General features: G+C 51.9%; 1 protein-coding gene and 1 long non-coding RNA gene across 2 annotated transcripts in view; one reads left to right on the forward strand and one right to left on the reverse strand.

The window, feature by feature from the left end:
* FAM178B (family with sequence similarity 178 member B) overlaps positions 1-15,598 on the reverse strand; it is a 106,093-nt gene that overhangs the window by 40,444 nt on the left and 50,051 nt on the right. The window contains exons 9-12 of the mRNA XM_009235643.3: positions 11,976-12,090; positions 6,295-6,388; positions 4,259-4,435; positions 3,946-4,043 (exon numbers count right to left, since the gene is read on the reverse strand). Coding sequence (XP_009233918.2) covers positions 3,946-4,043; positions 4,259-4,435; positions 6,295-6,388; positions 11,976-12,090 — 484 coding nt within the window. The remainder of the gene's footprint in view (positions 1-3,945; positions 4,044-4,258; positions 4,436-6,294; positions 6,389-11,975; positions 12,091-15,598) is intronic.
* Positions 1,868-8,643, forward strand: LOC112132034 (uncharacterized). Its single transcript, XR_002913863.2, has 3 exons — positions 1,868-2,206; positions 2,546-2,674; positions 6,852-8,643. It is a non-coding gene; the product is annotated as an uncharacterized LOC112132034 (long non-coding RNA).

Below are 15,598 nucleotides of genomic sequence, written 5' to 3' on the forward strand. Positions count from 1 at the left end.
TTGTTTTATTTGAATGCTTTTATCTATTTAGAAAAATAAAATCAATAACACTGATCCGGATAAGGCACCCTCCTTCCTAGTAAAGCTCTTGGCACAAAGCATCACCCTGCTGACGTGGCTGCCTGAAAAGCAGGCGCAAGATGCTCTGTTTCATTCATTTCCTGGCATTTAAAGGGCACTTGCCATGGGCCCTGGAGCTACCCACAGATTCCACAAAAGACACTGATTCATGAAATCACAGTTTCACATGGCTAGCAGATGAAGGAGCGAAGTCATAGACTTAGGATATGGAGAAGGTAGCTTCAAATCTGTCTTGAAAGGATGAATTATTAAGACCAAAAAGGTGAGGCATGGGGGCTGACACCCATGATCCCAGCAGTTTGGGAGGCTGAAGTGGGAAGATCACTTCAGCCCAGGGGTTTGAGACCAGCCTGCACAACATAGGGAGACCTTGTCTCTACAAAAAATTTAAAAATTAGATGGGTGTGTTGGCATGTGTCTGTAGTCCTAGCTACTAAGGAGGTTGAGGCAGGAGGATTACTTGATCCCAAGAGGTCGAGGCTGCAGTGAGCCATGATGGTACCACTGCACTCCAGCCTGGGCGACAGAGTGAGACCCTCTCTCAAGAAACAAAACAAAAGGCAGAAAAATTGACGTTGGGTCCCCACTGGCTGTTTGGGGATGGAAAAAATCAAGTTAGATCCTTCTCACATACCAAGGACAAACAGATTACACAGTTGGGATTAAGAGCTGATGGAAACAAAGTAAAGCCAGTCCTGAAAGAGAAGAAAGCACACTATCTTTATGGTCTTGGTGGGGAAACCCTTCGTCTTCCATATGGAAAGATTACATTACACAAAAATCCCAATCCATTCTCTGCATTATCCATAAAACTGTCCTGTAAATCTAAATCTATTCTAAAATAAAAAAAAGGACTGAAAAAGTAAAAAAAAAAAAAAAAAAAAAAAAAAAAAGAAAAAAAATTCCAGTTCACTGAAAGGTACCATAAAGATTTAAAAAGGACAATCTATATAATCTTTGGAGAAAACACATTGTAACATAATAAGCAACACGAAGATCAATAGAGTTGATAAGAAGATAAATTAACTGATAGGAAAGTGGGTAAGAAATACCAAAAGGTAATTTACAGTAAGAGAAACACAAAAGGCCAATAAATACATGAAAAGATACTCAATTTTACTGGTAATCGGGGAAACGAAAATTAGAACCACAGGATGTTTTCCACTCATCAGATTGACTAAAACTCAAAAACAAAACTGAGAATATGTAGCATTAATGAGAATGCAGAAAAATATGCACTTTCATACCTATTTGGTGGTGTTACTAATAGGTCCAGCTTTACATACTTTAGGGTTGCAATTTCACTTCAAGGAATTTATCTCATAGAAATATCTGCACAGACGCCCAAAGCTCATATAAACAGTTACTGGAAGAATGTCCAGTATTAGTAAGGGAGGACATGTTATCTTATGCCCAATTTCTGCCTCAAAGAAAAAGTAGGAGTTAAAGAAAAGACAGAAATGAAATCAGTAGTCAGACAGCCCAGTGCTGCATTCCAGGCCTGGTAGTTACAGACTGACCCCTGACTTAACTGGTTTATGTTATCTATAGATTCCAGACATTATATGGGAAAGCACTGTGAAAATCCCTGTCCTGTTCTGTTCCATTCTGATTACCAGTGCATGCAGCCCCCAGTCACGTACCCACGGCTTGCTCAATCGATCACGACCCTCTCACGTGGGCTCTCTTAGAGTTGTAAGCCCTTAAAAGCGACAGGAATTGCTGACTCAGGGAGCTCAGTTTAATGCTCCCAGCTGAATAAAGCCCTTTCCTTCCACAACTTGGTGTCTGAGGGATTCTTGACTGTGGCCCGTCCTGCTACATTAGGAGACTACAGTGGCACACACGCTAGGGAAATACTATGCAGCTGTGAAAAGAGTGAGGTTTATTGTGTGTATGTGTGAGAAAAACAACCACAAACACCATGCCCTGGATGGAGCAAATGAAAAACTGGCTGGACGAGGTGGATGAGGGGATCTAGGGACCAGCCTAAGAATTTGCACCTGGCCCTGCAGGCAACGGGGAACATGGCAAGGCAGAGACGTGATCATCACAGGAACCCCCAGGCATCTACAGAGCAGATAGACTTTGGAGAAGAGGAAGAAATGCCTCTGCCACCCTCCAGGTGAGCCGGTGAGATGAAAGCAGGAAAGGAGGTGACTGATTTACATGAGCCAGACATGGTCCTGGCTGTCACGGAGTTGGATTTAGGATACAGAAGGCAGAAAGGACAGGATTTAGGGACGAAAGGGGTAACAGGTGGGGATGGCAGAAACCTCTAGGACTGTAATTTCCAGCTGGCAAAGCAGAGTGGATGGGCGGTCTTGGAAGAACAGGGAATCAGGAGGCAGGGTCGGCCTCTCCATCCCATGAAGAAATCCCAGGCTGCTGGGCTGCAGGCAGCCTCCCTGACTGAGGCCCCTGGAGTCCTCTGACAGAGCTTCCAGAAGTCTCATTCTTTCAGAGAGAGGATGAAACCTGCCCTCTCCCAACTGTGCACAGGCTGCCTCTCTGCCAGCCAGATTCCCAGGAAAGACAGAAAGAGATGGGACTGCCTGCTCAGCACTGAAGCGGAGCCCAGGACAAACTGAAGGTAACTTAGTCAACAAGCAGAGCCTCTACCAGGCTGGGCCCTGGGGGTGTGAGGCGATTCAAACTCCAAGCCGGCTCCCAGAGACCACCCTCGGAACAGTGCAGGGGAAGGGAAGGGGTCCCAGTGGAGGGTAACACAGAGGTGTCTGCCAAAGGTGAGGGGTAGGAAGGGAGTCATTCTAGGCAGGAGGAGCTGCAAAGGGACAGGCCCAGAAAAAGAAGGGAACAGGGAGAGAGAAGAGCAAGGCAAGTGGATGGGAGTGGTCTGCTCCGGGAAGGGCAGGCAATTCCGTAAGACTGTAGCCAAAAGTGGGAGAAGGAAAGTGGAGAGAGAAGCAGGGCCAGATCCAGCCAATGGGCCTTATCTCCTCCTGGGCTGAGTTTGTTTACCCACTTCATTCATTCGAAAAGAATTTACAGGCCAGGCGTGGTGGCTCATGCCTGTAGTCTCAGCACTTTGGGAGGCCGAGGCGGGCAGATCACGAGGTCAGGAGATTGAGACCATCCTGGCTAACACGGTGAAACCCTGTCTCCACTAAAAATATAAAAATTAGCCAGGTGTGGTGGCGGGTGCCTGTAGTCCCAGCTACTCGGGAGGCAGAGGCAGGAGTATGGCGTGATCCCAGAAGGCGGAGCTTGCAGTGAGCCGAGATCACGCCACTGCACTCCAGCCTGGGTGACAGAGCAAGACTCTGTCTCAAGAAGAAGAAGAAAAAAAAAAAAAAAATTACAGAGCGCCAAACAGCACGCTAGGCACTGTTCTAGATCTGGGACAATATGGCAGTGACCCTGACAAGGTAGCTGTTCTGGTAGAGGTAACTTCGAGGAAAGCCACAGCCATAAACAAGGAAACAAACAGTAACATAATTTCTGGCTGGGGTAAATGCTAGGCAGAAAACAAAACAGAAGGATGAATCGAGAGCGTGAGAGTGGGAGTGGGGTGATCAGGAGACAGAATTCAGCTGAGGTCTGAATGACAAGGAGGAGCTGAAGACTGAGGAGGGAGCCCCAAAGAAAGGAGAGTGGGGGCCCTGCAGGCAGGAGCTAATTGCACAAGGCAATTGTTTTGCTAATAAGACCATGTTAAGAAAATTAAGCTTTTTTTCATTTGTAAAGAACTCATTAGTGAGTTATATTTTTAGTTCTCCCTCCCGGGGATTAGAAATTGGGCAGGGGAGGTTTGTTGGGGCTGATGGGGAGGACTCTGGATCCCTACAAGACCCCGAAGAGATGCGTGTGAGAGGGAGGAGGCAGTGGGGGAGCAGCACGCACCTGCTCCGGGAGGTCATGTCCGGGAAGAACTGCACGAGGGCCAGCAGGTTGTGGTGGTGGTCAGACACCCAGCTCAGGGTGCAGCACAGTTCCTGGAGCTGCAGGAGAGGGACACCTCATGGGCTACAGGAGAACACTGCCTTACCCCTGCTCTCGCCACCCAGCCTGCACAGGGGAGTAAGTGGGCAGTCACAGAGACCAGGGACATTCTGATGACCTCCAGGCAGTGCCATCCCCACCCAGGGCACTCTAGGGGCCACCTTGGTCCCTAGTGACGAAGCTGTGTGAGGACCAGGCTCTGGGCGTCTAGTACCTTCCCTGGCCACTCCCGGATGTTCTCCAGGAGCAAGAGGAGAAGCTGCTGGAGGTCAACCTTGGGCAGCAGGCGGAGCCCCACGTCCAGGCCGGTGCGGCACAGCAGCTCAATCAGTCCCATGAGGTTCTCGTCAGTGTAGGCCCCCGGCTGGGCCTGGGCACACAGCGCCAGAAACTGGAGAGAGAAAAGAGGGCAGGGGTGGCCGGGGCGTGGGAGAACAGGAGAGTACTTCGAGGACCAGTTCCCTGGGAGACACTTAGGCAAGAGGGATGGTACTGTGAGCCCCGCGGCCATGCTGGGTAGGAGCTCAGGAAACAGTGAGGCTAGGATTCGGGGTCCCTGCAGGGTCCTGGGTGGCAGGCACAGGTGTGGAGAGTGTGCTTGTCAGAGGCGTTTGAAACAGAGCAACTCCATCTTGAATAGGGGCTGGGTAAAACAAGGCTGAGACCTACAGGCTGCATTCCCAGGAGGTTAGGTATTCTTACTCACAGAATGAGATAGGAGATTGGCACGATACAGCTCACAAAGACCCCGCTGATAAAACAGGTTACAGTAAAGAGGCCGGCCAGATACCACCAAAACCAAGATGATGACCAGAGTGACCTCTGGTCGGCCTCACTGCTCATTATATGCTAATAATAATGAATTAGCATGCTAAAAGACACTCCCACCAGCACCATGACAGTTTACACATACCATGGCAATGTCAGGAAGTTACCCTATATGGTCTAAAAAGGCAAAGAACCCTCAGTTCTGGGAATTGCCCACCCCTTGCCCAGAAAACTCATAATCCACCTCTTACTTAGCACGTAATCAAGAAATAACCATAAAAATACTACACCAGCAGCCCTTGGGGCTGCTCCGCCTATGGAGTAACCATTCTTTATTCTTTTACTTTTTTTTGAGACAGAGTCTTGCTCTGTCACCCAGGCTGAAGTGCAGTGACTCCATCTTGGCTCACTGCAACCTCCGCCTCCCAGGTTCCAGCAATTCTTCTGCCTCAGCTTCCCAAGTAGCTGGGATTACAGGCACACGCCACCACGCCCGACTAATTATTGTATGTTTAGTAGAGACGGGGTTTCACCATGTTGGCCAGGCTGATCTTGAACTCCTAACTGCAGGTGATCCACCCACGTTGGCCTCCCAAAGCGCTAAAATTACAGGCATGAGCCCCCGTACCCGGCCTATTCATTTACTTTCTTAATAAACTTGCTTTCATTTTACTCTACGGATTTGCTTCCAATTCTTTTTATTTTTGAGATGGAGTTTCTCTCTTGTTGCCCAGGCTAGAGTGCAATGGCGCAGTCTCAGCTCACTGCAACCTCCACCTCCCAGTTTCAAGCGATTCTCCTGCCTCAGCCTCCATGCCTGGCTAATTTTTGTATTTTGTGTAGAGACAGGGTTTCGCCATGTTAGCCAGGCTGGTGTCGAACTCCTGACCTCAGGTGATCCACCTGCCTCGGCCTCCCAAAGTGCTGGCATTACAGGCATGAGCCACTGCGTCCAGTCTTTTTGTTTGTTTTTTTGAGATGGAGTCTCGCTCTGTCGCCCAGGCTGGAGTACAGTGGTGCCATCTCGGCTCACTACAACCTCTGCCTCTCAGGGTCAGGCAATTCTCCTGTCTCAGCCTCCTGAGTAGATGGGACTACAGGTGTCCGCCATCATGCCCGGCTGATTTTTTTTGTATTTTTAGTAGAGATGGGGTTTCACCATGTTGGTCAGGCTGGTCTGGAACTCCTGACCTCAAATGATCCACCTGCCTCAGCCTCCCAAAGTGCTGGGATTACAGGCGTGAGCCACCATGCCTGGCCCCAATTCTTTCTTGTGCAAGAACCAAGAACCCTCTCTTGGGGCCTAGATCAGGACCCGTTTCCAATAACAGTTTCTGTAGCATCCTGCCCACAGCCAGCACAGTGCCTGCCGTGGTGCTGAGCTCGCCGGAGATTCTCCGTGACGCTCCCGGAATTAAGCTGCTGAAGGGGTCTGAACTGCGAGCCGAGAGTGCCCTACATGAGGCAGGCGGCTTGACTCACCTTGTAGATGTGGCCCAGGCTGATGTCCAAGGCAACCTCTTGGGGAGCGTCCTGTTCCTCATTCTCACTCAGGCCAGCCTCGCCTGGAAGCACCCTGTGGTAAGACAACAACAGTGACGATGGGAAACCCAGAAGGGGGCACAGGGGCAGGAGTGAGGCGCAAAGTGGGACACTGCTGCCCTGAGGCTGCTCATCTGCTGGACACAGCAAATTCTTCCACACAGATGATCTCATGCAGTTTCTGAGGGCCAAGAATCCAGGGCAGCTCTGTTGGGTGGTCCTGGCTCAGGGGTCTCTCGGATGTTGCCCTCAAGATGTTGGGTGGGGCTGCGGTCACCTGAGCCTGACTAGGCTGGAGGGCCTGCCTCCCGGCTCACTCACCTGGTCACTGATCCACAGGCCCCAGGGCCTCTCCACACAGTTTCTCCACATGGCCACTGGTTCTCCAAAGCCAGTGGTGAAAGAGAGAGGAAGAGAGAATACGCCCAAGACAGAGCCGCAGACTTGCACAACCTAACCTTGAAAGTGACATCCCACCTCTTCTGCTGGTCACACAGGTCCAACCTGACTTGGTGTAGGAGGAGGCTACAGAACTACGTGAACTCTAGGAGTGGGGGACGCATGGGGGTGCTCCCTGGGGACTGGCTCCCACGTGCTACCATTCAGGTGAGGCCTCGAGCTTTAGTTTTCCGGAAAATCTTGGAAACCAGAAAATCACACTTCCAATCCCCCCAAAGTCCGTGAGTTCTCCCTGGGTCCGTTCGACAAGGGTGAGCCTACATACACTGCAAAGTGGTAGCTGACACGGGGGCTGGCTCACAAGCCAGCACATATGGGGGAAATCAGAATAAAACATCCCTGAAAACCCCCTCCAAAGGTGTCACCCTGAGCTGATGTGCTGTCTGCTGACAAGACCTGCATGGCCAGTTTCCCCGAGTGACGGACCCGATCTGGCTGAGCACCAGATGATATTAGAGACCAGGGCTGGGGAAAGAAAAATCCCCCCCCTTTAAAGATCAAGCCACACACAGGGTGGTGAGATGCTTACGGTGAGGGGGACCTTGGTGGGGCTTAGTGGATGGCAGTCTCATCACCCTTTCCACAAGCCTCCCTCCCAGGCACGCACTCACAGGACGAGAGCCTGGGCGGGATCACCTTCATCCTCTCTATGGCCGAATGTACATTGTTCATTTCAAGTATGTTAAGTGAGCTTATGATGAGGGTCCCCTCTGCTGTCTCACCCACTTCTCCACTCTTAAGAAACGGCTTAAGGTTCCTGCTAACAGTGGTAAGTGAAGATATTGAGGACAACCACACTGCTGATGACAGCAGGCTCCAGGCAGCCCCCTGGCACAGGGGAGGAAGAGCACCGTCCTACAGCTCCTGTGAAGTCTCTGCTCTTCTCTGCTTGGCACTGGCGCTGAGCTCAGAGGGGAGGGAGGCGAGACCTGTCTCCGAGGTACCAGGAAGTTGGTGCCAACAAACCAAACTTGGTGGGGGAGTGGAAACTGCGGCTGGGCTCAGTCCTTCTTCCAGATTTCAGCATTTATTAGGGCCACAACTGAATGGGTAAGGCTGGCATTTGCACATCTGGGCACAGGCTGGGCCTGCGCCAGTATGTGAGGGGAAGCTCTGGTTTGTACCAGCCTTGAGTGTGAACACACGCAGCCATAGGTGGGTGTGCTTTCAGGTTTCTCAGCACGGGGCACACAGAGTTGACTACAAACATCTGCAGAAGAGAGATGCTGCCAAGGGGAGAAGGAACGTTGAAGGTGTGAGGTGGTGACATGTGTTTTTTGAGCTGCAGAGAGGAGTGTGGCTGTGGGGAGAGCCCTGTCCTCCTTGGAAAGAAATGTCAGCCTTCCCAAGTGAATGCCTGGCTGGCCAGAGTTCCAGAACTTTGTGGGCCCACAGACTCATGGGCAATATAATGGGGGTCCTCTAATCCTTGCCTTTCAGAGGACTCACTTGACTGAACTGCTGGCATCTGCAGCTGCTGTTCTGAGATGCAGCATCAGCTGATCCCCGAAACTCCACCACTGCTGTCAGCAAGGGGCCACAGCCCGGGAATTCAACGGCCTATCTATTATCCCCGCTCCCCTCCTGGGCTCAGCAGGTTAGAGTGAGCTGATGGTCACACCACTGGACTCTGATGAGCAAAGCAGCTTCACTGCTCCCACGCCTGGCTCCAGGGTCTGTGGCCAGCACCTAGGAACTGGGTTTCTGTCTCGGAGACACCGTTCAATACTCATTAACCTTACAAGGGACATGTCACTGGCCTCTACCCAGGTCTCCGCATCTTCTTCCCCCAAAAGTTGAAAAAATAATGAAGTTACCATCTGCACGGCATTCTGACATTCTCAGAGGGAAGATTGCAGGTACAGTGTATGAGCACCACTACCACCTTAACCAAGAGCTGTCTCCTTAATCAACTGCCCCCTTGCTTGATAGGATGCCCTGTCAACGTGTTAATTGTCATGTATTTACCCCTTTGGTCTCTGCACCAGGCTGCTCCTTTGAAAACCAAGTGGCTGGCGGGGCGTGGTGGCTCACGCCTGTAATCCCAGCACTTTGGGAGGCCGAGGCAGGCAGATCACTTGAGGTCAAAAGTTCAAGACCAGCCTGGCCAACATGGTGAAACCCCATCTCTACTAAAAATACAAAAATTAGCAGGCATGGTAGCACGCACCTGTAATCCCAGGTACTCAGGAGGCTGAGGCAGGAGAATCGCTTTAACCCGGAGGCGGAGGTTGTAGTGAGCCAAGACGGCACCACTGCACTCCAGCCTGGGCAACAAGAGTGAAACTCTGTCTCAAAAAAAAAAAAAGAAAGAAAAGAAAAGAAAACCAAGTGGCCAAGGCTTCTGGCACCAGGAAACAGCTCCAGGCTTTTGGTCTTCAGCGGCCAGGCCTGCGCATCGGAGCAGGGCTCTAACTTCAGCTGGGCTTGGTAGCAGGAACAGCCTTGGAGGACCACGCACAGCCTTGGAGGACCATGCTATGTTGCTGCGTGGGCATGAGCCCCTCTGAGGATGCTGATGAGCTCCCCCACCACCCGCTTCCCATTCATATCCACGCTCCATCCTTTCCTTGAAACGTCCTCCTGTTTCTCCTCCCCAGTCTCATCACTGAGCAGAGGGCCACTGTTTCCAACAAGGTGGATGCCAGGAGATCTGCATGGCCCAGCTGCGGAAGGACTGCATCTTTCTGAAAGGAAATCTGGAAGCTAGATGGGAGATGGTGATGGCTTTTAAGGAAATCCGAGATTAGGAAGAAATGTTGGAAGACTTGTCTTTCTCAGAGCAACTAGAGAGACAGCCCAGTCACGGTGGGGCCATGCACAGACGTCTGAGGCCCTCATTTTGAGCCCTGGCCATTGTGAGGCACTGTGGGTAGCCCAGGAGAAGCCCCAGAGGTATCCATTCCCCTGGATGGAGGCATCCCTGGAAGTCCACAGAAAAAAGATGCCTGGGCGGAGCCAGCTCGCACAAGACAGCCTCTGAGTTGGTAAGGAGCCAGGACAAGAAGGAACACAGGGAGAAGATAGCCTGCCGTGGGGTTTCTCTTGGGGCCCATGCATCCATGAAGGATGCCACACCGTTGGGGAGGAGATGCTGGAACCTCCTTGATGCTTCCCGAATACTCCGGAGGGGTCACCCTCCAATCCATGACACAACGCAGCAGCCCAGGAAACCTACCCAGGCATTTTCGCCATCCTCCCACCCCGAGGAAGACACGGGGAGGGGCTCCAGGCAGGAAAGCCTCCCCAGCCCTGAGGGGCTTGGCAGGTGGTCCCCAGCCTGCTCCCAGAGCCAGGAGCAGGGAAATCAGCCCTGCGGCTGTCAGCCAGGTCCTCGAGGGTAGTTCTGAATCCTCTGATGGGAAATGGTGTCAACAGCCAGGCCAAGGTCTGGGGCCCAAAGGAGGTAGACGTTAAAACGGTGTGTCTGGGACACACCATGAGGCCCTGGCAGCTCCCTGGGCCCGATCTAGGACAACACAGCCCTGCTTTCCTCCCACACAAGGCTTAACTGCGCCTGGGAAAGCTGAAGTCTGTGTGCTGGGGTTTGTGTCCCAAAGTACTTGAGATGATGGGTTTAAAGGGCCACAGTTCTCATCCCTCCTGCCCACTCTGCCTCTGGAGACAACGGATTTGTCACACAGCATGAAGGGCAAGCCGCAGTCAAATCCTGGGAGAACCAGCAGGCAGTGGGGGAAGCAGCTCTTTGCAGAGCAGAGCAAGTCCCGGTGGCTAAGTCTCCAGTGCCGCCTCCCACTCCCAGGAGGACACAGGGACACTCAGCACAGCAGTCACAAGTGGCTCTTCTGGACTCCACGGCCCCTGCCTGCCTCAGACGTTCATTTGTTTTTCTGAGTGTAATTCTCTCCCCCGCTCATCCAAGACGGTGTGCGATTACAGCTCTGTGCCAGGAGGAGGCAAGTGGCTCATTACACCAGACATGGAGCTGCGAGCTCCAGGAGGGAAAGGGGCAGGAGCACGGCAGGCTGGCACATGTGTGGGGTATTTATAGCAGAGCTGAGTGTGGTTTGGCTTGGCAGACAATTGCTAAACACAGTCGTGGAACAGGTTCTTAGGCGAGCTCCCACTTTCCATGCAGAGGAACATCTGCCCGCCAAGGCAAGGGAAGGGGGCCTGGCACCTCCTGGGGCTGAGGGATTGTCAGTGGGAAGCATGGGGGGAAGTCCTATACGACAGCCCCTCCAGGCTTCAAAACACTCTGTTCCATCTCAAATCACCTTCTCCAAGGGTTCTCAAGAGAGTTTGGATGTGCTAAAATTTGTAGAACAAGATGATGATATATAACACTTCTACGACCTTAAGCTAAGTCGCCATCCGCCCACCAGAGCTATTTATGCATCATGTGGCATTCCTCTCCACAGGCAGGGACCAGGCATAGGCAAATGATCATGAATGTCCACCAGCAAGTCAGCCCGGGGCTCAACGGGGGCACTCACAACACAAAACTGAGGGTTGTGGGAACGTAAAAGCATGCCCTGCTGTTCGTGAGTGGATACTAGGTAACGTGCCAAACAAGTGGCTTGAAGAGACTCAAGGGACTGGGACGTGTCTGCAAGGATATTAACCAGGCTGTGAAGTCTGGGTTTCACCAGAGAGTGGGGGCAGCAGGGGCTGAGTCAGGAAGTGCCAAAAACAGGCTCATACATCCCGGGGGCTTCCCATCTCCCTGAGGCTGGGAGCAAGGAAATTCCTTCTTGGTGTGATACTCAGATCCACAGGTGGGGGTGTGTGGTTGTTCTGTAATTCCCTACACATGGGATAGAGCCTGAGTCCAGAAACTTCCAAACAAACAAGAGAACAGGTGGCTGGGCGTGGGGTGGCTCATACCTGTAATCTCAGCACTTTGGGAGGCCAAAGCAGAAGGATCGCTTGAGCCTAAGAGTTGAAGACTAGCCCGGACAACATAGGGAGACCCCCCCGCCACCTCTACAAAAAATTAAAAAATTCGCCAGGTGTGGTGGTGCGTGCCTGTAGTCTCAGCTACTCAGGAGGCTGAGGTGGGAGGATCACTTGAGCCTGGGAGGTGGAGGCCACAGTGAGCTGTGATTGTACCCCTGTATTCCAGTTCTGAGTGACAGAGAGAGACCCTGTCTCTTAAAAAAAATGAAAGAAAAAGGCAGTGAGGAAGGAGAAGTACTCACCTGCCACCGTGCCAAAAGGGCCCCAGAGGGTACAGGGCAGGACTGTGGGCACCCAGGCTGTGGAATGCCTCCCTGACTTCTTGCAATGAGGGGCACCACAGGTGCTTGTCTTCATCTGTCAGGCCAAAAGGGAGCAGAGAGTTAGAGTGGGGAACGGAGGGCAGGGCGCACCACTCCCACGAAAGGGGCTGGCCATGACCCCTGGCCCAAGATAATCAGTTTTTGCCTTCTCTGACACCACAGGTGTTATCTGGGGAAATGAAGCAACTGGTGGTTTCCAAGTACTTCTGGTCTCTCCAAAAAAAAAAAAAAATCTGACCACATCAACAAACAGGGAGAACCTTACATACTCAGGGCCTTTTTTTCTGTCAGACCACTTAAGGACATTTTTATAAGCGGGAGAGTAGAAAGATAAAAAAGAATGGGTCCAGGCATCTTCTCCAAGGATGGCTGCCCAAAACTTCCTACCCCACGTGTTCTCTGCACCGTGAGCTCCCGCACCCCACCCGGGGCAGAGCCTACGTTTCCACTCTGCTCTCATTCCTCAACATTGTCCAACTTAGCAGTTGACTTGCTTCTCCTTCTCTCTCTCCCTGGTAGAACAGGAGTCCCATGAGGGCAGGGGCCACATCTGTGTTGGTCATCTCTACAGGCCCCATGCCTAAAAACATGGCCGGTGCATGGAAGAATGAGAATGAATGAATGGAGAGAATCCAAAACAAATCTGACCAAGTACTACACAGCAAAGAGGGTGCTATGTTCTGAGTGTTTATGTGCCTCCAAAGCTCATATGTTGAAATTTAATCCCAAGTATGATAGCATCAAGAGGTGGGGCCTTTGGGAGGAAAATTAGGTCATGAGAATGGAGCTCTCACAAATGGGATCAGTGCCCTGATAATGAAAGGAGGCCTGAGGGAGCTAGTTGCCCCTTTTACCCTTCTGCCACATGAGGAATTGGCCAGAAGACCTCCTCTTTGGGGCAGAGAGCAGCTCTCGCCAGACACCAAATTTGCTGCTACCTTGATCTTGGACTTCCCAGCCTCCAGAACTGTAAGTAATAAATTTCCCAGTTTATAAATTACCCAGTCTAAGGTACTTTGTCATAGCATCTCAAATGGACCAAAACAGGGAGACTGAAAACAAGTCATAAGATGGGCTGGCAGTATCCAGAAGGCAGATGCTAAATTTGACAATGGGTGGGGCATCAGAATCAAGAACCTGGAAGCTGGGTAAGGGATATTCAGAAGCACATACTTGAGCCTTCACCATTCTAGAGGGTGAGTGTCCCACCCTGAGGACCCACTTCAGCACACTCCACTGTGCTCAGGAACTAGCCAGGTGTGGAAGATAAAAAGGCAAGCTACAGGAGACCTTGACCTCAAGGAGCTCACGGTCTAGGAGGAACAGAAGCCAGATCAAGAAATACAAGTGAATGTCTTTATGCAAATACCAAAGCACGTAAAAGGTACAGAGCCTTCTCAGAGGAGCGGGTGTTACTTGGGGGTGGTGAGGGGACAAGACAAGGAATATGAAATGTGGAAGGTGGAATGGGAATGTCTCTTTTCTGACACAGAGACAGAAAAGACGGAGGCAGGGCAGCACAAAGCAGCATGGCATGTCAAGACTGGAGGCAGAACAGACACAAAGCAGGGAGGGCTGTAGCGGGGTGGCACTTCCGCAAGGACCACTGTAAGAATCAGTTTCCTAAGCTCACTGAAAAGTGCTGGCAACAGTCCTGCCCAGCTGCAGTGCTGGCAGACGGTAGGACGGCGGGCAGAGGGTCTCTGAAACGTGCCCAAGGACATTTCTTCGGCAGGCATCGAGTATCCCTCTTTGGAAATGTATATGGGTTGAGACTCACCAAACAAGTAATTAGACTCTTGGAGGAGGAAAAACTTTCTTGTTTGTTTTTTTCCTCTCTTGGGCAACTTAACAAGTAAAGAGTGGTAATGATACCCCTTACTCGCCTCACAAACGAGCTGGGAAGAATGAAGTCTGCAAAACACAATGAGACTCTACTGGAAAGAGAGAACTGTTCACCAGGGCCTTCGGGGGACTGTGCACGTATCTACATGCACCTGTGGGCGGGCAGATGAACTTTCCAGGGAGGGGAAGACAATCAACCTAGGGCGAGGCCCCGGGAGGCCCAGGTGGGCTGGAACCTCCTGCCAGCAGCCTCAGACCCAAAGGGGGTTGTGCCTGCCTCCCCTTGAGATCCCCACCCCAGCCCACACAGGGGCATCTTCTGCTGTGAAACCCCCTGACCCACAGGCAGCAGTGCCCACTCTGCCAGCCTCCAGCTGGGCATCATCCTTTCTCCCCTCTCCCACCCAGCAGCTGCTCCACAGCACAGCACAACCCAGGCCAAGGTGTCAGGAGCAGTGTCAGAGGAGGGGCCTGGGAGGCCTTGGAACAGTTCAGTCCCCATCAGCAGCCCTGGAGGCTGGTTGGTGACTTGAGGACAGGAAAATACCACCCCGGAGCCCATAATTAACACTGCCTAGAAGTGAGCCATGCACTCAGCTTTTCCTGAGCTCTGTTTGTCCCCGATGAGGGCTTTCTGGAGAGCTGACACAGAGGAAACTCAGACGCCAGGCTGCCAGGCTCCAGCTCCCCAACTCAGTTCCTCCAGGCACAGAACAGTCGTTTTAGGTGATGCCCAGGGGAGCACCGGAGCACTGTGTCTTTTAAAATGCCAGCATGGGCCGGGCATGGTGGCTCACGCCTGTAATCCCAGCACTTTGGGAGGCCGAGGTGGGTGGATCACCTGAGGTCAGGAGTTCGAGACCAGCCTGGTCAACGTGGTGAAACCCTGTCTCTACTAAAAATACAAAAAAAAAAAAAAATTAGCCGGGCATGGTGGTGGGCGCCTGTAATCCCAGCTACTTAGGAGGCTGAGGCGGGAGAACTACTTGAACCCAGGAGGCAAAGGTTGCAGTGAGTTGAAATCATGCCACTGCACCCTAGCCTGTACAACAGAGTGAGACTCCGTCTCAAAAAAAAAAAAAAAAAAAAAAAAAAAGCCGGGCATGGTGGCTCACACCTGTAATCCCAGCACTTTGGGAGGCCGAGGCGGGCAGATCACAAGGTCAGGTCAGGAGATCAAGACCATCCTGGCTAACACGGTGAAACCCGGTCTCTACTAAAAATACAAAAATTAGCCGGGCGTGGTGTGCATGCCTGTAATCCCAGCTACTCGGGAGGCTGAGGCAGGAGAACTGCTTGAACCCGGGAGGTGGAGGTTGCAGTGAGCCGAGATCGCGCCACTGCACTCCAGTCTGGGCAACAAAGCGAGACTCCGTCTCACAAAAAAAATTTTAAAAAAAATTGCCAGTATGAACAGCTCAAAGACTCTGGGCTCTGTGTAGAGGCTGTGAGTCTGCAGGCATCCTTTAGGTTACCCTTCTGGGATGGAACTGACACTTGGGGGTGTGGGGGGAAGAGAGAGGAAGAAAATCATCAGGCCTAAAATAAAAGTGGCTTTTCCATCTGTGTCGTGGAAGAAGCTGTTAATTCACTACTGTTCTCCTGGCACCCCTTACATGGAATTGGAAATCCATGCACATCCCAAGAACCTCTTCGGCCACTGGAAGCGCCAGCCTCAGCTCCAAGACCTGGCTCCT

The sequence above is a fragment of the Pongo abelii genome, chromosome 12, assembly GCF_028885655.2.
Source record: "Pongo abelii isolate AG06213 chromosome 12, NHGRI_mPonAbe1-v2.0_pri, whole genome shotgun sequence".
In the NCBI taxonomy this organism is placed as follows: Eukaryota; Metazoa; Chordata; class Mammalia; order Primates; family Hominidae; genus Pongo; species Pongo abelii.